Source organism: Eumetopias jubatus, unplaced genomic scaffold (assembly GCF_037043125.1).
Source record: "Eumetopias jubatus isolate StellerSeaLion01/CBP00866 unplaced genomic scaffold, mEumJub1_p1.0 scaffold_2, whole genome shotgun sequence".
Taxonomy (NCBI): domain Eukaryota; kingdom Metazoa; phylum Chordata; class Mammalia; order Carnivora; family Otariidae; genus Eumetopias; species Eumetopias jubatus.
In genome coordinates this window covers 110,190,580-110,217,387 of record NW_028274808.1, presented here as the reverse complement: position 1 = coordinate 110,217,387, position 26,808 = coordinate 110,190,580, and the positions used below count along the sequence as shown (strand labels likewise).

The following is a 26,808-nucleotide window of genomic DNA, read 5'->3' as shown; positions in this document are numbered from 1 at the left end:
CAAGTAGGGGAAGTGGGAGAGGGAGAAGGCTCCCCACTGAGCAGGGAGCCCAATGCGGGGCTCAATCCCAGGACCTTGGGATCATGACCTGAGCCAAAGGCAGCCGCTTAACCGACTGAGCCACCCAGACGCCCCTTGAAGGATGATCTTAACTCATATTTTTGTATCCTAGAACACAGATAATCTTTCAATAAAAATTTCCTGGGAGTTTACCATATGTTAGTTACTAACACCTCAAGTGGCTCCTAATCAAGACTTGATCTTTAACTAAGCTTGTCATAAAGCAGCAGGTACCTAAACTTTTTACAAGTATTTGGTGGGGCAACAGGCAAGGAAGGGAATAATACCTTATTTGGACCTTCCTTTTTAACCATTGCAAGTTTTGCAGGTTGATGATGATGGCAGGATGGCACATTACTTTCTACATTTTTCAGTTTCTCTCCCTTTAATGATGTGTAAAATGATATGTCAACTTTTGAAAGAGCTTTGTGCAACCTCTGTGCCAACCCAAACAGCAATATATTTAGATGTTCTACAAAAAAAAAAGATAAGTACAGATGAAAATTAAATACAAAATAATTTTGTATCATGTGTATTGTTAGCTAAATTTAAAAAAAGCCTTTTAACAGAGTAATCTATAACCTAATGCTAATATCCACTTTCTTAAAGGCAAGTTTTGTCCTAGTACAACAAAAAGAACTATCAAAACTAATCATGCATCATGTTTAAAATTTCTTAACAAAACCATCTGTAACACTTCTAGTTTAAAAACAATGAAAAATTATAACTTGAAAAAGGTAATACTGTCATTTCCCAATTATGAAACTCAATTTGACCTGAAATTAGAATATAAGTTACTGTTGAAAACTGGAGGAAACATATGGAAAATAACAAATCTCAAGTAGAGAATTTAATATGAAAAGTCACAGTACAAGATGACATGCTTTCTTGCAGCTATACTACTTACATTAAGCAGCAATTAATCATAATAAAATAGAAGGATAACAGTCATACCTATGAGACAAGATGTAAAAATCTGCTTATAATGAGCAGGAGACTGAAAAACAGCTGGTATGTGAATCTGCCTTTGGGGAAGACAAGCAGATTTTATTTTCTGCCCACTTGGAAAGCATAGCTCAGAGCCATTTATCTCCTGAAATGGAATAATTCAATCTATTATAACAACTCCAGAAAAATACTGTTTACTAATGAGTGAACTATTTTCTATAGATATGTTTAACACATTTTTCTTTTAATTTTCAGAATTCTTGAAAATCATTTGCTAATTTTAAATGAGACAGTGAATATAGCAAGAATGGCTACGCATAGCACTTTTTTTTTTGAGAGGCATGCGCATTTTTTATTATGTTATGTTAATCACCATACATCATTAGTTTTTGATTTAGTGTTCCATGATTCATTGTTTGCATATAACACCCAGTGCTCCATTCAGTATGTGCCCTCTTTAAAACCCATCACCAGGCTGACCCATCCCCCCACCTCCCTCCCCTCTAGAACCCTCAGTTTGTTTCTCTGAGTCCATAGTCTCTCATGGTTCTTCCCCCCCTCTGATTTCCCCCCCCTTCATTTTTCCCTTCCTGCTCTCTTCTTTTTTCTTTTTTTAACATATAATGTACTATTATTTGTGTCAGAGGTACAGGTCTGTGATTCAACAGTCTTACACAATTCAAGCACTGTGAATTGCATAGCACTTTTAATCATATAAATAAAACTAAATGTTTTTTGTCTGTCCCTTAATAAGTTTTTAGTTTTTGCTAGGAAAAACTTAGCTGATAAGAACAAGATTATGGGGGTGCCTGGGTGGCTCAGTGGTTAAGGGTCTGCCTTCAGCTCAGGTCATGATCCCAGGGTCCTGGGCTCAAGTCCCACATCGGGCTCCCTGCTCTGCAGAAGCCTGCTTCTCCCTCTCCCACTCCCCCTGCTTGTGTTCCCTCTCTAGCTGTGTCTCTCTCTGTCAAATAAATAAAATCTTTAAAAAATATATATATATATATAAAGAACAACATTATGTGTTTCAATTTCTGGTTACAACTACAATAATTGTGCACAACCAATGCATAATAAGATGTAACTTTACCTTAACAATGATCTGATTGGCAAAACTGAACTGATAGTGAAAAATGAGAACAATCACAGTAATAGTAGTAGTGGAAGTAGAAACAGTTGGAGCTATAATTTATTAAGTACTTATTATGTGCCAGATACTGCACCAGACACTTTCAAATATATAATTTCATTTAATGCTCACACTACTAGGAAAGATTTTAAGTCAAAGAAGATATGACTGTACCTAGAGTTCTGGAAAACTCAAAAAAGAAAAAAAAAAAAGCCATCCGCTCCAAGAGTAAAATCATTGCTCCTATATGATTTTGGTAATTCTTCTGTTAAAATTCAGACAGTAACTATTGGAAAAAATGCACCAAGATACATTGGTACACTTCCTCACCTGTAAATCTCCTGTTACACTGTAGATGTAGCAGGCAGACTCTCTTAACAAGTTTTGAAGTTTTTCAGTCTTGGAAGTCTGCTTTATATTCAAAGAGAGTGCTTTCTTTCTGGGAACCAAATCTTGACTGCTAAAATCCTGCTGCTGTTGATGGAGCATGCCTTTTAACATTTGCAAATGCATAGAGTCTAAAGAGCTTTTATTTACAGCATCATTCTGTCTTTCACCTGTGTCAGTAAAATGTGTCCCAGATATAACTTCAGCAGAGAAGCCATCTGTTACTTTCTTATTGACTCTGTTTGAAGTAGTCAAATTGCACTGGGGTATGTTCTGATATTTCAGCCACTTGCTTTGAGTAGATACATTATTGAGAAGTAAAACGTCCCTTGGAGTCACTTCTCTAGATTCTTTACAGAAGGAAGTTTCACTTTGGTCAAGCCCACAGCTAAAAGAAAGAACTCCTGATTCTTCACACAAATTGAATATGTGGTGGGAACCAGAAGATTCTTGCCTGTCACAGTTGATCACGTATGAACAAGCATCTAAATCAGGTGACCTTTCAGCAGGTGGCAAGGTAATAAGTGGAACTCGGGTTCTACTTACTAATGGAAGCCTTTGAAAGTTCTTATTCTCCAGAGAACTGGATTTTTTGATAACTGAGGGGGGGAAAAAGAGCTGATTAAGTAAAAAAATGTATTATAGTCATCACCTAGGCTCTAAAAACCAGTAGCTGTCTGTACAAAAAAGAGTACCAACTTGCCTTGAAAAAAAAAAACATAATTTTATTTCCTTTTCCATAATAAAAAATTTTTAATGATTTTAGTCTCAAAAAATAAAGATTTCAAAGCTTAAGAGACTCAAACTTTCTTAAGGTTGATGAACTTGCAATTCTTCTCTTTTTCTTTTCCCCCTTAGCTAAGGATTCACCCCCGCCCCCCACCAATCACTAGATTATATTTACATAGCACTTGAGGTTTCAGAGTACTTTACAGCCAAGAAGGGATTTAGTATTCTCATTTTACAGATGAGACCACCAAGACCTAGAGGTAACATGACTACTGATTGGTAGAGTCAGGACAAATACTCAGAACTAGTTGTTTGTGTTCAACTTTACATTCCTACTCCAGAGACTGAAGTTCATGGTTTATTTATCTGACCATGTGACTATAACGTCCTTTATATTTACTACACTCAGGAATTAATATGTTAACATTATTATGTTAATTAAGGTAACATACATTAATATGTAATGAAGGTATTTAGCCTTATTCTGATCTATTGGTATGTGATAAGAGTTCAGTTCTGGTAAACTCATGTTATGGCAGATTTTAGCTGAGTTTTAGAATTTCTTTTCTCAGGTGCACCCAGGTGGTTCAGTTGTTAAGTGTCTGCCTTCGGCTCAGATCATGATCCCAGGGTCCTGGGATCGAGCCCCGCTTTGGGCTCCCTGCTCTGCAGGAAGCTTCTCCCTCTCCCACTCCCCCTGCTTGTGTTCCCTCTCTTGCTGTGTCTCTCTGTCAAATAAATAAATAAAATCTTAAAAAATAAAAAAATTAAAAAAAGAATTTCTTTTTTCAGCAGTGTTAGTAATTGATATATTCCTGAAAATATAAAAAGCAATAATAAATATTTGCTGAATAAATGAATGAATACTACTACATGGGAAGTATATAAGCTTAAAGTTTTTATCTGACAATGCTATGGTTTCCTATTTTATCATAATGTACCTTCTGGACAGACTTATTTGTTGGAAATAAACTCTGGAGATCACTTGGGAAGGTAGTAGAGCAGTAGGTGAGCCAATGATATTCTTCTATAGTGTTAGATTATAATTCTAACAAGTCAATCAAGCAACATTGACAGAAAAGCTAAAACCTCATTAAAGAGTAAAAGACTGGCATAAAAACAGACATATAAATCAATGAAAGAGAATAATAGAGTCCAGAAATAAGTCCACACTTATATGGTCAATTAATCTGTAACAAAGGAGGCAAGAATATACAATGCAGAAAATCTCTTAAACAACTGGTGTTGGAAAAACCAGACAGCTACATGCAAAAGAATAAAACTGGACCACTTTCTTACACCATAAACAAAAATTAACTTAAAATGGATTAAAGACCTAACTGTGAAACCTAAAATCATAAAACTCCTAAAAAACAACATAGGCAGTAATTTCTTTGACATTTGCCATAGAACATTTTTCTTTTTTAAGATTTTATTTATTTATTTGACAGAGAGAAAGACAGTGAGAGAGGGAACCCAAGCAGGGGGCGAGGGAGAGGTTGAAGCAGGCTCCCTGCACAGGGCTCGATCCCAGAACCCTGGGATCATGACCTGAGCCGAAGGCAGATGCTTAATGACTGAGCCACCCAGGCTCCCCTAGAAACATTTTTCTACACATGTCTCTTCTGATAAGAGAAACAAAAACAAAATTAAAAACTACTGGGACTACACCAAAATGAAAAGCTTTTGAACAGCAAAGGAAACCATCAACAAAAGAAAAAGGCAATGTACAGATTGGAAGAAGGTATTTGCAAATGATATAGCAGATAAGGGGTTAATATCCAAAATACATAAAGAACTACAACTCAACACCAAAAAACCACAAGTAACTCCATTAAAGTGGGCAAAGGATATGAATAGACATTTTTCTTTTTTTTCTTTTAAATTTATTTATTTATCTTAGAGAGAGTGAGCATGCGAGCAGGGGGAGAAGCAGAGGGAGAAGCAGCGGGAGAATGATAGAATCCTCAAGCAGACTCCCTGCTGAGCATGGAGCCTGATGCGTCTTGACATCAGAATCCTATGATCATGACCTGAGCTGAAATCAAGAGTCGGCCGCTTTACTGACTGAGCCATCCAGGCACCCCTGAATAGACATTTTTCCAAAGACATACTGATGATCAACAGACACATGAAAAAATGTTCAACATCACTCATCATCAGGGAAATGCAAATTGAAACCACAATGAGATACCACTTTACACCTGTCAGAATGGATAAAATAAAAGAAGACAAGAAATAACAAGTGTTGACAAGGATGTGGAGAAAAAGAACCCTATGCACTGTTGGTGAGAATGCAAGCTGGTGTAGCCAGTATGGAAAACAGTATGGAGGTTCCTCAAAAAATTCAAAATAGAACTACCATATGATACAGTAATTCCACTACTGGGTATTTACCCAAAGAAAAGGAAAACACTAATTTGAAAAGATATACACCCCCATGTCTACTGCAGCATTATCTTCAACAGCCAAGATATGGAAACAACCCAACTGTCCATCCTTAGATGAATGGATAAAGAAGATACAGTGTACACACACACACACACACACACACACACACACACACACACACACACACAAAACATGGAATATTACCCAGTCAATAAAAGGAATGAACCCTTGCCATTTGCAACAACATGGATGGACCTAGAGGGTATAATGCTAAGTGAAATAAGTCAGAGTAAGACAAATACCATATGATTTCACCCATATGTGGAATTTAAGAAATAAAACAAAGAAAAAAGGAGATAAACAAAATAACAGACTCTTAAATACAGAGAACAAACTGGTGGTTGCCAGAGGGGAGATGGGTAGGGGGAGGAGTGAAATCGATAAAGGGAATTAAGAGCACACTTCTCTGAATAAGCACTGAGAAATGTATAAAACTGTTGCCATCAATGTATTATACACCTGAAACTAACAGAATACTACATGTTAATTATACTTGAATAAAAAATTAAAAATAAATAATTTTAAAAATAAAGAGTGAAAGACTCACAGTCTAACCATGAAAATCATCTATTATTCCATTGTCACTTCACTTGTTTAGATACCCAATCCTCCCACACTGACTCTTCCCTACCTTGTTTTCTCTACCAACCACATTCACTAAACCTTTTCCAACCCAACTACTCATTCACATTACAAAGTTTTTCTTTTTTATATCATCCACCCATGACCAAAAAAATTACCTACAACTTCACCCCTTACCTAATATAGCTTTGGAATCAGGGGAAGATCCATTGGTGAAATTACAAAAAAAGAAAGAAGAAAAATTAGTGGAAAGAATCCTACAGAATGTACTGTACTTTACCAAGAAGCAGGAAATTACTCATAGGGAAGAGTCAAAATGTATGAAAACACGGAGACCTGAAAATGCAACTGTGGAAGCAGCAGCTGAAGAGCTCCCTGATATTGCCAGGATCCCAGAGCAAAAACAGGGGAAAGTAAGAGGTTAGACCACAGTCAACCAATGGTGTAAATGAAACATTCATAATGAACCGTTCCCCTGGGAGGAGAGTGGGCAATTGAGGCGCCTGGCTCTGGAGTTAGAGCTGTGAGAAGAACTGTAATGAAAGAAGAGACTGGGGCGCCTGGGTGGCTCAGTTGGTTAAGCGACTGCCTTTAACTCAGGTCATGATCCTGGAGTCCCAGGATCGAGTCCTACATCGGGCTCCCTGCTGAACAGGGAGTCTGCTTCTCCCTGTGACCCTCTTCCCTCTCATGCTCTCTATCTCTCATTCTCTCTCTCTCTCAAATAAACAAATAAAATCTTTAAAAAAAAAAAAAAGAAAGAAGAGACTTTCAGAGGTCCATGATGAGAAACTGACAGGCAAAATAAGAAGGAACCTGCTAATTAGAAGGAAATACTATATTTGGAAGTAAGGACCATCTGAAATAGAAAAAGTGTGTGGGAAAGCTTGAGGGGTATGACACTGAATCTGGTCCCAAGATTATTTTTAGTTTAGTAACAATTTCTCAAATAAAAAACTTCATTTTACACAGAGAGATATTAGAGCACTATGATAGTAACTAAGTTGAGGAAGTGAAGGTCACCAGGTAAAGTTCTTTCTTTCAGGGACTCCTCAGAGAATTCTAGCACAAAGTCTTCATCTCTTGAGTTCAAAGAAAAAGTAGAAACAGGGTTTAATGTAGAGTTCTTTTGTTCTGGTGATGTCACCTATTCAGAAAGAAAAAACAAAACTACTGACCAAAATGTCATTACATTTTTTTCCCTGTAGTCTGAATGAATTCTAATAATCTACATTATAAAAATAATGCTTTCAAGCCACATTATGAAGAGCTAGAGTAGGGCAAAGATTCTTCCCAAAGGGGCATGATAGAATAAACTCACTAAAGTCAATAATAATAATAAAAAGTAAATCATGGAACACTACACCAAAACAAATTATGTAATGTATGGTGATTAACATAACAATAAAAAAATAAAAAAAAATAAAAATAAAAAGTAAAATACAGAACATAAAAACCACTGGATTTATGGGGCTCAGTCAGTGGGTGGCTCAGTAGGTTAAGTGTCTTACCTTGGGCTCAGGTCATGATCCCAGGGTCCTAGGATCGAGTCCCACATTGGGCTCCCTGCTCAGCAGGGAGCCTGCTTCTCCCTCTGCCCCTCCCCCTGCTTGTGTGCTCTCTGTCAAATAAATAAATAAAATCTTTTTAAAAAATAATTAAATAGGGGCACCTGGGTGGCTTAGTCGTTGAGCGTCTGCCTTTGGCTCAGGTCATGATCCCAGGGTCCTGGGATCGAGCCCCGTGTCGGGATCCCCGCTCCGCGGGAAGCCTGCTTCTCCCTCTCCCACTCCCCCTGCTTGTGTTCCCTCTCACTGTGTCTTTCTGTCAAGTAAATGAATAAAATCTTTTAAATAAATAAATAATTAATTAATTAAAACTACTGGATTTATTTGAAATGGGTCAGATTCTGATTTAGATTGGTCTGGATTATGGAGATTTGGTTCTGAAGATGCATTTCCAGTCGAAGGGGCTTAAGATTAACTCAGACCTCATGTTTAGAGCTGTGAAAGTAAAACTTCCTGCAGACTCAAGGAATAAACAGCTTTCTCTTAATGTCTTCAGGTCTAGGGTTTATCTACAGTTGACCTAAATCTCAAAATATTGCTCCCAAATGGAGCAAACTTTTTTGATATATTCCAGACCTGAATAGTCATATTATTCATTACGTTATTCTCCTTATAACAGTATTTCATTTTCTTGCTGCTTCCAGAAATTAATCACCTTAAAAATCTAATATGATGATCACATTTAATATACATATATTTGTATAACAATAGAATAAAAGAATAAAAGTTTGGAAGAATGCATACTAAACTGTTAAGAATGGTTGGTTTCTAATGGAGGTGGAATTAGAGGGAAAGGGTTCTTGAAACTTTATATAGTTCTGAATGATTTAAACTTGTTAGAATGTATCTGTTTATTTTTTTAGTAAATTACAATCAAGATAAAAATTTATATACAAGTTTTAAAACACTTTCTTGATTAGCCACTTGGTTCTAGATGCTGTGCTAGGAAATTAGGATGTGAAAATGAATACTCATGATCCCCACACCCAAGGAGCTCAATCTAGTAGAAGAAACAAACTAATGGGAAATTACAGTCAATCATCACCATGGTAATAGTCTTACTATATTTACAAATTCTTATTGTGTGCCAGGGCGTATCCTAAGCACCTTATATTTTTAACTTATTTGATCCTTATCACAACCATAGGAGATTGGTACTCCCATTTTCTTTATTTTACCACTTAGAGAACTGAGAAAAAGAGTAGTTAAGCAATTAAACTTGTTTAAATTCACCCAGCTTATTAGCAGCAGAGTTGGCATTCAAACCTAGGCAGTCTCCATTGTATTGCACCTTCACCAAAAGTAACAATAAGAGGCAGTACTTCCTGAGTATTACACGCTGAGTATTACATCTACAGTGCATTCTCTACAAACAGGCCACAGAGTTCTTTCTAAACCTAAGTTCAACTATTTCCTTCCTCTCATTAAAACTAATGGTTCCCAAACTCTCTCAAAGTACAAGAAGGTTCTGAAAATGTCCTATGCAGCTGCCCTGTAAGATCAGGCCCCTTACTTCCTCTTTGATCTCACTTCCTACCACTCTCCATTCATTCATTCATTCATTCATTCATTCATTCATTCCAGGGCTACCTCCTTGCTGTTCTACAAATTGGCCAGCATTCCCCTGCCTCAAAACCTCTATACTTACTATTCCTTGTGCCTGGAATGCTCTCCCTCCAGATATCTTCATGGCATGTGTGTGCTCTCCCTTCCTCTCTCTCCTTCTAGATCTTTACTCCAGTGTCATTTTATTAGAGGCCTATTTTACCTATAAAATAGAACTCTATCCCCTTTACACAGCTTTATTGTTCTCCATAGCACTTAAAACCCTCTGAGGTACTATATACTTGCTTATTTTTTTTTAAAGATTTTATTTATTTATTTGAGAGAGAATGAGATAGGGAGAGAGAGAGCATGAGAGGGGGGAGGGTCCGAGGGAGAAGCAGACTCACTGCTGAGCAGGGAGCCCGATGCGGTACTCGATCCTGGGACTCCAGGATCATGACCTGAGTTAAAGGCAGTCGCTTAACCAACTGAGCCACCCAGGCGCCCTATATACTTGCTTATTGTCTGTTTCCTTTCATTAGAATGCAAGTTCCAGGAAAACAGATCTTTGCCTGGTTTATTCACAGGCCTATCTCTAGCACGTACAACAGTGTAACACACAATAGTTGCTCAAAAATTATTTGAGGAAAGAGTGACTGATTGACTAATTATGCTAATTTTCTTAAGGAGTTTTCCACATCTACAGTCACTACTTCTCAGCTCTCATTTACTATTAAATATACTCTTAACTGGTTTCTACCCTCACTATTTCACTGAAACTGCTCTTACCAAAGTCACCGATGACCTCCAAGTTGCCAAATGAACAGTTTCTTTCATTTTACAACAATAAGTGACATAACTAGCCCTCTCCACCTCCCAATTCTTGAGAATGGAATATAACATTCTCCTTTCTCTACACACTCTTGAAATGAACCCCTCCATTCTCAGTACTTTAAACTTTGCTATGTGCAAATGACCACACAAACTTCTCTGAACCAGACCCAGGTACTCAACTTCTAACTTCCTATCTCTACTTGACTGACTCACGGGCATTCCTTGTCTGTGTCTGTATATTCACCAAACATGCTTCTCCCTGCTGTGGACTGAAATATGTCCCCCACAAATTCATATGTTGAAGTTTTAACCCCCAATGTAACTGTATTGGGAGATAGGGCCTCTAAGAGATAACAAAGTGTAAATGATAAAGGAGGTCATCATAAGAGTGGGGCCCTGATATGACAGAATAGGTGTCCTTCTAAAAAGAGAGCTTGCATTCACTTGCTCTCTTTCTCTCCACATGTACACACCTAGAAAAGGCCCTGTCAGGATATAATGAGAAGGTAGCCATCATAAAGAGAGTCCTCATCAGAAACTAAATTAGCCAAAGCCTTGATCTTGGACTTCTAGCCTCCAGAACTATGATAAAATAAATTTCTGTTGTTTACGAGACCCATCCCGTGGTATTTTGTTCTGGCAATCTCAACTCCTCTATTTTACTCCACCCAGTGAAAACCACCTCAGTCTACACAACTGTTAAGTCAGACAGCCAGAAATCTTTCTTCTCCAGTTTTCTTCAGCCTACTATCTACATTCAAACCAGCAACATCCATGCTTCTAACTCCTTTCACTGCCACAATCCCTACCTTCAAGTCTTTATCATTCAAGGCTCCTCTTAACTGGTTTCCACCAGCAGCGCCCACTAAACCCATCTTCCATAGAGCAGCCAGCAAAACCTTTTAAAAATGTAAATTAAGTCATGTGACTTTCTGCTGAAAACCCTTCATGGATTTCCCAATGCAACAGAGTACTATCAAAATTCTTAACCTCAACTGCAAGACTGTGTGTCTGATCCTGCTCACTTTTCCAGTCTCTAAGTACCACTTTCCCTCTCACTCACTACAATCCCGTTACTTTGGTTTTCTTCCACTTTCTCAAGCCCACTCAACTTTTTTCAATCTCGCAGTATTTACACTTGCAGTTTCTTTGCAAGGTATGTTCTTCCCCTCACTGCTGCCATAGCTGGAGAAGCCTTCCTAATTACCCATAAAGTAGATTCCCCTATAATTTCAGAGTACTTTGACAGCTTTCCTACAGAGCAATTATCTCAATTTATTTGTTTGCTTGTTTTCTTGATTGACATCTCTCTCCCTCCTTTAAGGGAGAGAGATGTTTTCTTGATTAACATCTCTCTCCCTCCTTTAAACATCTCAACCTCTTTCTCCTTGGCCTTTAAAGACAGGGATCAGGGGCACCTGGGTGGCTCAGTCAGTTGAGCATGCAACTCTTAATTTTGGCTCCAGTCATGATCTCAGCGTCATGAGATCGAGTCCAGCTCAGCTCTGCACTCAGCACAGAGTCAGCTTGACATTCTCTCCCTCTCCCTCTGCTCCCCCCTCCACTCATTTGCTCTAAATAAATTAATAAGTAAAATCTTAAAAAAAAAAAAAGGGAGATCATACCTGTTTTGTCCATTACTCTTTACCCAAGTCTTACAAGTTCTGACCTATACAGGGCATTCAGTATTGTTGAATTGCTATTTATACATGAATTTTATATTTCCACAGTAAAATTTCATAGTCTATTTCACACATGTTCCACACATTTCCAATTAAGATTATGCCTAGGCATTGTATATCATTTGTTACTATTATTGGGATTCTTTTTCTATTATATATTCTAACTGGTATAAGAAGGCATTTAACATTTCAAGTTTATCTTGTCTTCAGCTACCTTACAAAATTCTTCTTAAACTTCTCATTTTTAACTGATTCTTCTAATTCTATTTCTTCCTAATTATGTATGTCTCTCTTATCATGTCATATTAGAAAATTCACAACACCTTTGAGTAATAAGATAGCAGTCATCCACATTTTGTTATTTATTCTAACAAATTACGCTGCTGTTTTATCACTAAAATAATGTTGGTTGGTTATTGATAAATTTTCTTGATCATGTAAAAAACAAAAAATCCAAAGATTTTTATCTTTTTAGTTTTTGCTGGATTCATTTCTTCTAAGATTACCAAGACTTGTTTTTAAAGACTTATTTGAGAGAGAGAGAGCATGCAGGAGCAGGGGGAGAGGTGGTAGGAGGGGAGAGGGAGGGGGAGGGAGGGAGAGAGAGAGAGAGAGAGAGAGAGAGAGGGAGAGAATCTCTAGCAGACTCCCTGCTGAGTGCGGAGCCTGACTTGGGCTCAATCCCAGGACCCTGAGATCATGACCTGAGCCAAAATCAAGAGGCAGCCACTTAATTGATTGAGCCACCCAGGCATCCCAAGATTACCAAGATTTTCTACCTTCAAGCATTAAAATTCTCCTTACATTATACCTTATTTGCTGCCCATGAAGTCTTCTCTGCTGATTTACAATTGTAATCCAAATAATGATAAGAACGTTGTGAATTTTTAGGAGAGAAATCTAAAATAACTGTGGAGAAGAAAAAAAGCATGGATTTTTACATAACAGTTTGTTCAATATCAAATAACTTTTAATGTTATATTTTACTTAATTTACTTACAGTCATTTTCAATTGAGTCCTTATTACACTCAGCTCTCACTTGAAAATTATCTTCAATATTAAAGCTAATACCTCCTTTTGGAAAGTTTTCTTCATCTGGGAACTAGAAAACAGAGATCCATTTATCAGTTTATTTAGTAAAAAGAAAAAGTGTGTGTGTGTACACATCTATATCTTTATCTACCTCCCTATATATACACACACACATAGTCCATGGTTATAACTTGAGACACAGAAGAACAGAAGCAATATGTTATGAAGCCAATTCTATTCAGGGAAAGAGGAGTACATTACATATCATCAATTCTTATGATTCACATTTCTTATACCTTAACATCATTGAAATAAGGGATGAACCCTAACAGTGATAACATTGTTACATCTCTAGAGCATGGGCAATAGTCTTAACATAGCTGGCATTGCTGTGCAAGTGAAACCATGTGCAAGTTAGTGATACTGTTCATATAATAATCACTTAAGTATGAGTTTGCATTAACATTACACATGTTATGTAATTTTGCTGTTTAAATGTCTTCAAAAGCATAACATTATTATTTGCCATTGAACAAAAAAGTATTATGTTCACAGAAGGGCAAGGAAGCAAAGCAGTGTGAAAAATTCTAAAAAATCTACACCCAAATAAATCCAAGACTTCTTACAACAAATATAACATCAAAAATCTAAGTGAAAGTGAAAAAGCTCTAGAGATCTGTTTCACAACATTGTAAATATACTCCGCATTACTTAACTGTACACATAAAAATAGGTAAGATTGTAAATTTTATGATTTTTTTTACCACAATAAAAGTTTTCTTTGTTTTTGTATTTTTAAGTAGGCTCCACACCAAGTGCAGAGCCCAACATGAGGCTCAAATTCATAACCCTGAGATCAAATCAAATATATGAATAACAAAGACCCTGTAATGCCAAAACTGTAAAACATTACTGAGAAAATTTTAAGATCAAAAGATCAAAATAGAAAGATATTTTATTACAATATTGAAACATATCAATAAAATATTATAAAAATGTTAATTTTGTCCAAGATTTATATATACAATGAGGGGCGCCTGGCTGCCTCAGTCGGTAGAGTATGTGACTCTTGATCTCAGTTGTGACTTCAAGCCCCACGTTGGGTGTAGAGATTACTTAAAAATAAGATCTTAAAAAAAAAAAAGATTTACATACACAATGAAATTCCAGTCAAATTCCTAGCATGGTTATATACATGGGTGGAAATTGTTAAGCTAATTCTAAATGTATATGGAAACACAAAAGGCTAAAAAGAACAAGGTGAAAAGATTTAGAGATACATGAAAACACATTCTTTATAAGACATGAAGACTTTTAAAACTACAGACCAATGAATCAGAATAGAAACCAAAACTAGACTCAAAATACATGAATACCTGATTTATGGCAAAGGGGGCAATGCAAAGGAATGGAGTGAAGACAGCCTTTTCAATAAACAGTGCTTGGTCAAATGGATGTCCAAATGGGAAAAATATGAAACTTTATCTCTACCTCAACACATAAAATCAATTACTGGTTAATTGTACATCAAGGTGTGAAAGGCAAAATAATAAGCTTTTACAAGATAATATGAGAGAATATCTTATCTTCAGGTAGAGAAAGACTTCTTAAACAAGACAAAAAAAGTACTGATCATAAAGGAAACAGATAAACTGTTATTATGTTAAAAATTATAAACTTCTGTTCATCAAAATGCATCATTAAGAGTGAAAGACAGACAAATGTAGGGATCCAAAGGGGTACATGCACCCCGATGTTTATAGCAGCAATGTCCACAATAGCCAAACTGTGGAAAGAGCCAAGATGTCCATCGACAGATGAATGGATAAAGAAGATATGGTATATACACACAATGGAATATTATGCAGCCATCAAAAAGACCGAAATCTTGCCATTTGCAATGATGTGGATGGAACTGGAGGGTGTTATGCTGAGCGAAATAGTCAATCAGAGAAAGACATGTATCATATAACCTCACTGATATGAGGAATTCTTAATCTCAGGAAACAAACTGAGGGTTGCTGGAGTGCGGGTGATGTGGGAGGGATGGGGTGGCTGGGTGATAGACATTGGGGAGGGTATGTGCTATGGTGAGTGCTGTGAATTGTGCAAGACTGTTGAATCACAGATCTGTACCTCTGAAACAAATAATGCAATATATGTTAAGAAAAAAAAGAAGAAGAAGATAGCAGGAGGGGAAGAATGAAGGGGAGTAAATCGGAGGGGGAGACGAACCATGAGAGACGATGGACTCTGAGAAACAAACTGAGGGTTCTAGAGGGGAGGGGGGTGAGGGGATGGGTTAGCCTGGCGATGGGTATTAAAGAGGGCACGTTCTACATGGAGCACTGGGTGTTATACTCAAATAATGAATCATGGAACACTACATCAAAAACTAATGATGTGATGTATGGTAATTAACATAACATAATAATAAAAAAAATGTTGAAACTAAAAAGAAAAAAGAGTGAAAGACAGAGTCAGGGAAGATATCTACAAAGTATACAACTGACAATGAGTATATATCCATTATATAAAGAATTCCAAAAATTAATTAGAAAGAAAAACACATCAATGAAAAACTAAAAAGGGGTGGGTGCCTGGGTGGCTCAGCTGGTTAAGTGTCCAACTCTTGATTTTGGCTCAGGTCATGATCTTGGGGTCCTGAAATTGAGCCCCGCGTTGGGCTCCTCCAAGCTAACAAGGGAGTCTGCTTTTCTCCCTCTGCCCCTCCCCTATATGTGCACATGCGTGCGTGTGTTCTCTCTCAAATAAATAAATACTTTTTAAAAAACTGAGGAAGAAACCTGAACAAATACTTCATCCCCAAAGAGAATACAGAGAAGGCCAATAAGCGCACAAAAAGGTCCTAACCTCATTATTAGGCAGGAAAATGCAAACTAAAACCACAATGAAATACCACTACATATCTACCAGAATAGCTAAAATTCAAATCAAAAACTTTCAGCCCCAAGCGTTGATGAAGATATAGAGTAATGGGAACTCTTACATACTACTGATAGAAATGTTAACTATAATAACCATTTTTGGAAAGCAGTTTGGCATTATATACTAAAAGTAAAGATACACATACCTGGTGACTCAATAATCCCACTCCAATGTAGTATAACTAACAGAAACATGTCACGTGTGTACACGTTCATGACAGCACATGAACATTCATATCAGCATTATCGGTAATAGGCCCCAAATGCAAACAACTGAAGAATGGATAATTGGAGTGTATTCATACAGTGGAATAGTACACCAGCAATGAAAATGAATAAACTACAGACACAGGCAACTCCATGGATGAATTTCAAAGTGCAATGTTGAACAAAAAGAACCAGACACAAAAAATACATTGTATATTACTCTATTTACATCAAGTTTTAAAAGCAAAACTAGAGCACATGAGTGGCTCACTCAGTTAAGAGTCTGCCTTCAGCTCAGGTAATGATCTCGGGGTCCTGGGATCGAGCCCCGCGTCAGGGTCCCTGCTCAGCGGGGAGTCTTCTTCTCCCTCTCCCCCTGTTCGTGCTCTTTCTCACTTGCGCTCTCTCTCTCTCTCAAATAAATAAAATCTTAATAAAAGCAAAACTAATATATGGTATTAAAAGTCAAGATAGTGGTTATCTTTGGAGGGAATAGAAAGAGATAGTGGTTGAAAGGGGGCCAGGGGACTTCTGGGATGCTGTTAATGTTCTATTTCTTAAGAGTGGAGGTTACATGAGTGTGTTCACTTTGTGGTAATTATTGAGCTGTGTACTTATGGTCTGTGCACTTATTTTATATGTGCATTATGCTTTAATAAAAAAGAAAAAAATTGGGGTGCCTGAACCAGTGGCTCAGTCGGTTAAGCGTCTGCCTTTGGCTCAGGTCATGATCCCAGGGTCCTGGGATCAAGTCCCACATTGGGCTCCCTGCCCAGCAGGGAGCCTGCTTCTCCCTCTCCTCCCTGCTCGTGCTCTGTCTCTGTCGCTCTCTCAAATAAATAAATAAAATCTTTAGGAAAGAAAAAAATGTGAATCTCTTTAACAGACATTGTTTCTAATATATGCATATCATTCTCTTATGACCTCTATTTGGTAACAATTGAGAGGTGCTTGGTGTCATACTTAGAGAAGTGGGGATACAGATAACTTATATTTGTTCAAGGATTTAAATATAATTTCTTCATAAAATTTAGTATTGACATAAAGAAAATGGTTTGGCAAGGTGCAACTATAAAAAATATTTTTACCTGCAAGAAATCAATCTGCACACAAGCGCTAGTCAATTTTGGTGTCAATAAACAAGTGTCTGTCGTGCAGTTTTCATATTCAATACTATCTGGAAACTGACCGCATTCTAGCTGTGAGCTGTGTCCTCTGACCATCACAGTACTAGTAGCTGATCCTTTCACTTGGTGCCCTTGAAACTCAACAGGCTACAAGTAAATTATTAAAAATGAGTATTGCAATAAATACATATTGATATATAGTCACAATGTATATATACACAGGAAATAAATAACAATTTAGCTTTCTATTAAATACTGCTTAATGTAGGGCGCCTGGGTGGCTCAGTTGGTTAAGCGACTGCCTTTGGCTCAGGTCATGATCCTGGAGTCCCGGGATCGAGTCCCACATCGGACTCCCTGCTCAGCAGGGAGTCTGCTTCTCCCTCTGACCCTCCCCCCTCTCATGCTCTCTCTCAAGTAAATAAATAAAATCTTTAAAAAATTAAAAAATAAATAAATAAATAAATACTACTTAATGTAAATAATTACTAAGTGACAAATACTGAAAACCAGAAAAACTAATTATCCTAACACATGCTAATTATAAAACATAATTCGGTTATTGATTTAATTGAATTCAAGTTCAACATTAATAAATATGAATTTTTTATTAGGAGCATAAGAAGTATAGTTATAATGGACTAATTAAACCAGAAAGATATAGTTGTTCCTTTCTCTATGCTTCCCCTGTACATTATACAACTTTCCATTATAGACTTATCACATTATACTACAATGAAGTTTCTTTTCATATATACCCTAACTGTACTGTAAGCTCCTTGAGGGAAGAGACCTGTTTGTTTCATCAGGGTATCACGTGCATTTAACACCATGCTTGGCATATCGGAGGCAGTCAATAAACATATGATAATAGGAAGTAAGGGAAGAAATACAGGAAGGATTTTCCTTTGTTCAGGCATTTTGTAAACTATCAGGCTTCACAGAAGAGGGATGGTGGGTTCTCTCCCAGAAGATCTGATCCTATTGCTCTGAGAACAGAGGCCTGAGGATATGATGCCAATACAGACATGTACTTCAGAGAGGTACTGGGATCTCCTCAGAGACCTGATCAGCTTTCAGGCTTCAAATGGCTTTCTCTGTTGCCCCTTGAGGGTTCTAGGATTTTTATTCCTCACAGGGTGACAAAGCCTACCCAGAAAGTAGAAAATTAAGATTGCTAATAGAGCCAAAGGAATGTAAAGGATGAATTTACTTCTAACTGATAAATTAACAAAATTATGATAGTAAATAATCTGAATATTCTCTTATTTTAAGATGAAGATTCTAAATCACACATTTGAAAGGAAAATTAAATCTAAAATGTCCCTTATACTTTGGCTGAAAATATCTAAATTTTAAAACATACATATTTCAATTAAAAAAGTCTCAACTGGGGCGCCTAGGTGGCTCAGTCGTTAAGCGTCTGCCTTCAGCTCAGGTCATGATCCCGGGATTCTGGGATCGGGTCCCGCATCAGGCTCCCTGCTCCGCGGGAAGCCTGCTTCTCCCTCTCCCTCTCCCCCTGCTTGTGTTCCTGCTCTCGCTATCTCTCTCTCTCTGTCAAATAAATAAATAAAATCTTAAAAAAAAAAAGTCTCAACTGTTAGACTCTATATTTCTGATTTGTTTGATGGTGAATACACATTCTCTACAAGCAAACAGATGCCCTGTTTTCTATGCTTCTATGTAGATCTCTTCTAAAGGTCTGTTGAGTTTTAGGAATACAATCAGTATTTATAAAACCCAACTATTTATATGCTATTTTCCCTCCGAATTTTTGATATGGAGTAGATGGCACTACGTAGAGCTTGGGTTATATATACTTCTACAGAAGTAGGACTGGTAGAGGAGACTATAATATGTTCAAGGCTATAAAGATCTTCATTTTGTTCTCCGCAGAACATTCATTATTTATACTTTATTTATCTTCCCGTCCAACCTCTAGGGTATGCATCATATATATGCATGATGCATTATTAGTTCACTAGTAAAGAGAAAGGGTTCAAGATCAAACAAGGGGTAGCAGTCATTAGTTTTTCTTGTTCCTAAAACCAGGTTAATTCATTATGCTCATTAACCTTCTGACCTTGAAAACTCTGAGAGTGGTATAAAAAACAGCAGGAAAAGACAGTGGATTAGAAAATCCCAAAGTTGTTCACATATTTTACCTTAGGGTCACAGGTTTTTCTCTCTAACTGTGTAGTGATAACATCTAGAAAGGCAGTCACTTCATCTCCTAAGGAAAAGAACTAGAATAAAATATCAATAACTGTGTTAGCTAGAAGAGTTCTGTAGGCAGCTCATGAGTTTGATGGGAAAATACTCCCAAAACTTAAAGTATGCCATTTGAAAACCTTACTTCTGTATATACATACATATAATTTTTTTAAAAGATTTTTATTTTTTTTAAAGTTTTTATTTATTTATTTGAGAGAGAGAATGAGACAGAGAGAGAGCATGAGAGGGGAGAGGGTCAGAGGGAGAAGCAGACTCCCTGCCGAGCAGGGAGCCCGATGTGGGACTCGATCCCGGGACTCCAGGATCATGACCTGAACCAAAGGCAGTCGCTCAACCAACTGAGCCACCCAGGCGCCCTATACATACATATAATAAGTTACATCTAGCAAAGGAGTTCTCCAGCAGATAAGGTACTATGCTAATTAATTTTAAAACCCAGCAATAAAAAATTCTACTTCTAAAATTTTTTTAAATTATTTTGAGAGAGAGAGAGGGAGAGAACACACGCACACACAGAGGGAAGGGGCAGAGGGAGAGAGAGCATCTTATTTTTTTTAAGATTTTATTTATTTTATTTTTTTATTGTTATGTTAATCACCATATATTACATAATTTGTTTTGGTGTAGTGTTCCATGATTCATTGTTTGTTCATAACACCCAGTGCTCCATGCAGAATGTGCCCTCTTTAATACCCATCACCAGGCTACCCCATCCCCGTACCCTCCTCCCCTCTAGAAACCTCAGTTTGTTTTTCAAAAGACAAAGTGCAAGCGTGCACATGAATGGGGGGAGGGCAGAGGGAGAAGGACAAGCAGACTCCCTGCTGAGCAGGGAGCCTGCCCCTGGGGCCTGAGATTGTGACCTGAGCCTACGGCAGATGCTTAACCCAAGGAGTCACCCAGGTGCCCCAGGAGAGAGAGAATCCTGGGCAGAGTCCCCACTAAGCATGGAGCTGGACTTAGGGCTCAATCTCACAGCCCTGAGATCATGACCAGAGCTGAAATTAAGAGTCAGATGTTTAACCAACTAAGCCACCCATGCGACACTAATTCTAAAATTTTAGTTAAATATTTTAACACTAGAAAAAATTGTCACATACCTAATAATCACCATCTAACCTAATATTTAATATTAATGCAGATTATTTAATTCAAAAATTAGTATGAAACCAAAGGAGGAAAAAGTGTAAACAGTGTTAACAGTTTATTTAAAGAATGAATCAGAGTACCTGGCTGGCTCAGTCAGTAGAGCATGTGACCCTTTTTTTTTTTTTAAGATTTATTTATTTTAGAGAGAGAGCAAATGCCAAGGGGAGGGGCAGAAGGAGAAAGAGAAAGAATCCTCAAGCAGACTCCCCACTGAGCACTGAGCCTCACACAGGGTTTGATCATGACCTAAACCAAAATCCAGTTTGCTGCTTAACTGGCTGCCACCCAGGCGCCCCAGTAGAGCACGTGACTCTTAATCTCGGGATCATGAGTTCAAGCCCCATGTTGAGCATGGAGCCTACGTTAAAAATAAAAATAAAATAAAATAAATAAAAATAAAATAAACCATTTTCTAGCAACCATAAAAGCACAAGATACAGACAACAGCAACTAGTCATGTTTAATCAAGTAACTATATAAAATAATAATTTCTACTATGAATTAGACTTTGAAAAGGAATTTAAACAAGAAAACAATTTTTATTTTTAAAAAATATAGAGAAAAAAATTTCCTCAATAGACAGAAGAGGTAAAGTAGCATATTTCTTCAAATAATGATAACCTTCCATTAATAACACAATACATTAGCACATCGGCCAACTACTCTTGAAAACATTCAACTCAAATTTTAGAATTAGGGGCGCCTGGGTGGCTCAGTCATTAAGCGTCTGCCTTCAGCTCAGATCATGATCCCAGGGTCCTGGGATCAAGCCCTGCATCGGGCTCCCTGCTCCGTGAGAAGTCTGTTTCTCCTTCTACCACTCCCCCTGTTTGTGTTCCCTCTCTCACTGTGTGTCTCTCTCTGTCAAATAAATAAATAAAATCTTTAAAAAAAAATTTTAGAATTAGAATTTTCTAATACAGTGAGTTTAAAAACCAATTAGCACAGCATCTTCTTTTCTGCTTTGCTATGTGTAGCTAATTGTAGAAATAAAATTAGCAGAAATAAAAAAATAGTGCCATCAAAGAGCACCCTAACTTTAAATTTTGTAAGTTTTTCTATCACTAATATACATGAAGAGGTTGCTTCAGAAAGTTATATGAAAGGTATTACAAAAATGCAAATATACTCCTATATTAATGCTAAAAATATTTAAATAAATTTTTTTTGCAAAAGATTACCTTTTTAATTCCTGTGAGATTACAAGATTACATACAAGATTTTTAAAAATATATGATATTTATTTTAAATGGAAATTCATAGGCGCACCGGGGTGGCTCAATCAGTTAAGTGTCTGCCTTTGGCTCAGGTCATGATCCCCGGGTCCTGGGATCGAGCCTGGCATCGGGCTCCCTGCTCAGTGGGGAGTCTGCTTCTCCCTCTCCCTCTGCTGCTCCCCCTGCTCATGCTCTCACTCTCTCAAATAAATAAATAAAACCTTAAAAAAATAAAAATAAATGGCAACTCATTCTGGAGGAGTGTTTATTTCCAGTTTATACTTTGTGATAACTGTCGATGAAAGAGTTTAAGTCATATTTTTTCAACTGAAAAAAAGAATTAAGAATGTGATCATTTGTAAGCTAAATAATGTAGTCGCTTATTATGATTTTATACATTTGATCTTATTATATAAGGATGAAAAATGACTGAGCCACCACTATATGAATTTTATTTGTTTTGTTTTGTTCTTTTTTGGCAACAGAGTTGCAGGTACAGCTACAATAGTCAATGTCAATTCTTGGATTAAGCGATGACTGCAAGTTTGCAAACTTACTTGTGATAAAAGATTTGTTATTTAACCAAATCCTATTGACCACACAGGCCATTTATACAAGGCAGTAGGCTCACCTAAATAAGTATAAAGGGGTAACTAATTACAAATGATATTGAGGGCATCTGGGTGGCTCAGTCGTTAAGCGTCTGCCTTTGGCTCAGGTCATGATCCCAGGGTCCTGGGATCAAGTCCCACATCGGGCTCCCTGCTCGGCGGGAAGCCTGCTTCTCCCTCTCCCACTCCCCCTGCTTGTGTTCCTGCTCTTGCTATCTCTCTCTCTGTCAAATAAATAAATAAAATCTTTAAAAAAAAAAAAAACAAATGATATTGAAACTGACAATATAAAATATAAACATAAAACTATGCCATACCTATATATACAACTATAATTTCTGGCTACTTTATATTTTAAAAATTAACTCACCTGCAAAGACTGAAGTGGTTCACTTGCTTCAACTTCTTTTTCTGTTATAATCTTGGGAACAGAATGTTAATATAAGAATAACTAAAAGATACTAGTAAGTCACAAATTAAATATAAATTTCTATTAGACATAAGAAATAAAAGAACACTAATAATCAAAAGGGCAAAAACTAAATGTTAATTAAACACTATTCTGACTTAGCAAGAATTGAAACTACTTTTTTTTTTAAGATTCATTGGGGCACCTGGGTGGCTCAAATGGTTAAGCTTCTGCCTTCGGCTCAGGTCATGATCCCTGGGATGGAGCCCCGCGTTGGGCTCCTGGCTCAGCGGGGAGTCTGCTTCTCCCTCTCCCTCTGCTGTTCCCCCTGCTTAAGCTCTCTCTCTGTGTATCTCTCTCTCAAATGAATAAAATCTTAAAAAAAAAGACTTATTAATTAGAGTGGCAGAGAGAGTGAGAGGGAGGGGAGGAGGAGAGGAAAAGAGAGACAATCTCAAACAGACCTCACACTGAGCACAGAGCCCAATGCCGGACTTGATCCCACAACCCCAAGATCACAACCCAAGACAAAATCAAGAGTCAAACGCCCAAGCAACCAAGCCACTCCGGTGCCCCAGAATTGAAAATATCTTAGTACTGGTGATTGTGAAGTAAAATAAATATTCATACTATAAAGCAGTTAAGATTTTTAGATTTGACAATATAAATCAAGAAAACTGTTCTTAGCCTTTCAACTTATCAGTTCCACTTGTGGGACTCAAATCTAAGGAAATAACTTAAAATGTAAACTGATTTATGTGCAAAAATCTGCTAAAGTTTTATTTATCCTAGCAAAATACTAGAAATAATTTATGTGTTCAAAATAGGACACTGCTTATCCAAAGCATAGAATATCCACAGGATGGGATAGTTAAGTAACCTCTAAAAGATATTTAACTGCTGGTCTGTGGTGAGCCACCAATGTGGTCTCTGTTCCACAGGATGGCATTTGTTAAAGTTGTCAAGAATAAGTCTTACTTTAAGAGATACCAAGTGAAATTTAGAAGATGATGAGAAGGGGCACCTGGGTGTCTCAGTTGTTAAGCGTCTGCCTTCAGCTCAGGTCATGATCCCAGTGTCCTGGGATCCAGCCCCGCATCGGGCTCCCTGCTCAGTGGGAAGCCTGCTTCTCCCTCCCCCACTCCCTCTGCTTGTGTTCTCTCTCTCGCTGTCAAATAAATAAATAAAATCGGAAAAAAAAAAAAAAAGATGACGAGAGGATGAAACTGATTACTATACTCAGAAACACTTGGTAATTCAGGATAAAAATAAATACCACACACCTTAATATTAATACAGGATGACAGTTTGTGTAACCAACAGAAATATCATTTGTCAGATTACTTATGCCCACATAGGAGCTATGATAGTTTGTGCAGCTTAAGCTCATTAACTCCCAGAATACGGTATGAAGGTTGGCCTAACAAATTATGCTGTGGCATATTGTACCAGCCTACTGCTGACCCACAAGCTTCTCAACAGATTTGACATGGACAAGATCTATGAAGGCCAAGGGAAGGTGACTGGAGATGAATGCAATGTGGAAGCACTGATGGTCAACCCGGTGCCTTCACCTGCTATTTGGATGCAGGGCTTGCCAGAACTACTGGAAATAAAAATTTGGGGAGCTGTGAATGGAGGCTTGTCTATTCCTCACAGTACCAAATGATTCCTTAGTAATGACTCAGAAAGCAAGGAATTCAATGCAAAGGACATCAGAAGCACATCATGGGTCAGAACGTTGCAGATTATATGCGTTACTAATGGAAGAAGATGAAGATGCTTACAAGAAACAACTCTCTCAATACAAAAAGAACAATATAATTCCAGACAAGATTGAGGAGATGTGTAAGAAAGCTCATGCTGCTATATGACAGAATCCAATCCATGAGAAGAAGCCTAAGAAAGAAGTTAAAAAGAGGAGGTGGAACCATCCCAAAATGTCCCTTGCCCAAGAAGACTGGGAGCTCAGAGGAAGGCAAGCTTCCTTAGAGCTCAGGAGCAGGCTGCTGAGAGCTAATAAACCAACCCACAATTTTCTGTGAAGATTTTTCAGATAAAAACAATAATAAGCTTACTCACCAAGCAGCTAAAAAATTAGCTAAGCAAATAAGTAGAAGATATATTTAAGAAGTGTCTTAATAATGTGACAAACATAATACATTAAGGGGAAAAGATATAAAACTATTTGTACACATCAATCTAACCATATTTTTAAAAATGGGCCCCAAATGCTGGAAACATTAATAATAAATATCTATCAGTGATAGGGTAAGTTTTATTTGTCTTCACTTTTTTTTGTATTTAAAAAAGAAGAAAAAAATAGTAACATGGAAAATAGAGTAAGATACAAAATGGGGGCAAATGAAACATTTCACTTTCTTTTATTTCAAACATGTCTTCTAGAAAGAGCAGTGCCATATAATGACTATCCCTCCAGATATGCTAAAAGCATCCCCAAGGGGTGCCGGGGTGGCTCAGTCACTAAGTGTCTGCCTTCGGCTCAGGTCATGATCCCAGGGTCCTGGGATCGAGCCCCACATCGGGCTCCCTGCTCTGCAGGAAGCCTGCTTCTCCCTCTCCCACTCCCCCTGCTTATGTTCCTTCTCTCACTGTGTCTCTGTCAAATAAATAAAATCTTTAAAAAAAAATAATAAAATAAAATAAAAATAAAAGCATCCCCAAGAAGAAACACTAATTCTAGAATTTCAATGTATTCTAATTAGTACTATAATTTTTATAGTATTACCATGGTTCCTAAACTGTTCAACAAGGTACTTTGAGATGCCAGAGTGAACCCAACAGGAGCTGCACAAAATGTTTTAAATTTAAGGGAAGGGGTGTCTGGGTGGCTCAGTGGGTTGAGCATCCAACTCTTGGTTTTGGCTCAGGTCATGATCTCAAGGTTGGGAGATTGAGCCCTGCATTGGGCCTCGCGCTCAGCAGAGTCTACTTAAAAGATTTTCTCCCTCTCCTTCCCTCTCTGCTCCTCCCCTGGACTGTGTGTGCTCTCTTTTTTTCTCTCAAATAAATAAATAAAATCTTTCAAAAATTATAAAACTTGGGGCATCTGGGTGGCTCAGTTGGTTAAGCATCTGCCTTCAGCTCGGGTCATGATCTCAGGGTCCTAAGATCGAGCCCTGGATCAGGCTCCCTGCTTGGCGGGGAGTCTGCTTTTCCCTCTCCCTCTGCCCCTCCACACCATTCATGCTCTCTCTAGCTCTCTCTCTCAAATAAAATCTTTAAAAAACATTACAAAAATCTAAAAATTTAAATAAGTTTAAGGGAAATACAGTGTCACTTGACATCTGTTGATCACTAAATGAACTACTAACTCAAGGTAGTTCATTTCAACACCAGATTTTTTTTTTTAGTATTTTATTTATTTATTTGACAGAGAGAGAGAGACATCGAGAGGGAACACAAGCGGGGCAGAGGGAGAGGGAGAAGCAGGCTTCCCGCTGAGCAGGGAGCCCAACGTGGGGCTCGATCCCAGCACCCTGGGATCATGACCTGAGCCGAAGGCAGACGCTTAACAACTGAGCCACCCAGGAGCCCCTCAACATCAGATCTTATATCATCTCTTTCAATGGCATTATATCTTTGTAAAGTTGAGTTTTCAGAAACTGCTATGATAAAAATCAATTACCATGCAAAAATCAATGAGAACAAGAAAACTAATCTATTTTAAGGTTTGAAAAGTTATGCAGTGCCCAACAAGTGCATACATTCCATTAGTAATTGTGTTTATTTAAAAATAAAATGCTTACATTGGGCTCCGCACTGGGGGTGGAGCCTACTTTAAAAAAAAAAAAAAAGGCAGAATGGGGGAGTGCCCCTGGGTGGCTCAGTCAGTTAAGCACCAACCCTTGATCTCAGCTCAGGTCTTTTTTTTTTTTTTAAAGATTTTATTTATTTATTTGAGAGAGAGAGAATGAGAGATAGAGAGCATGA

General features: G+C 37.5%; 1 protein-coding gene and 1 pseudogene across 3 annotated transcripts in view; one reads left to right on the top strand and one right to left on the bottom strand.

Moving 5' to 3' along the window:
- The window catches only part of ZGRF1 (zinc finger GRF-type containing 1), an 84,207-nt gene that overhangs the window by 36,593 nt on the left and 20,806 nt on the right, over positions 1-26,808 (bottom strand). Inside the window, exons 7-15 of one of the 3 annotated variants that reach the window (XM_088020027.1) lie at positions 22,816-22,866; positions 19,399-19,479; positions 17,192-17,377; positions 12,916-13,018; positions 12,727-12,824; positions 7,310-7,433; positions 2,468-3,123; positions 1,015-1,153; positions 348-532 (exon numbers count right to left, since the gene is read on the bottom strand). In XM_088020027.1, the coding sequence (XP_087876153.1) occupies positions 348-532; positions 1,015-1,153; positions 2,468-3,123; positions 7,310-7,433; positions 12,727-12,824; positions 12,916-13,018; positions 17,192-17,377; positions 19,399-19,479; positions 22,816-22,866 (1,623 nt within the window). The remainder of the gene's footprint in view (positions 1-347; positions 533-1,014; positions 1,154-2,467; positions 3,124-7,309; positions 7,434-12,726; positions 12,825-12,915; positions 13,019-17,191; positions 17,378-19,398; positions 19,480-22,815; positions 22,867-26,808) is intronic. The other 2 variants (XM_088020028.1, XM_088020030.1) reach the window with 2 other exon arrangements.
- LOC114222695 (large ribosomal subunit protein uL18-like) lies at positions 23,788-24,874 on the top strand (annotated as a pseudogene).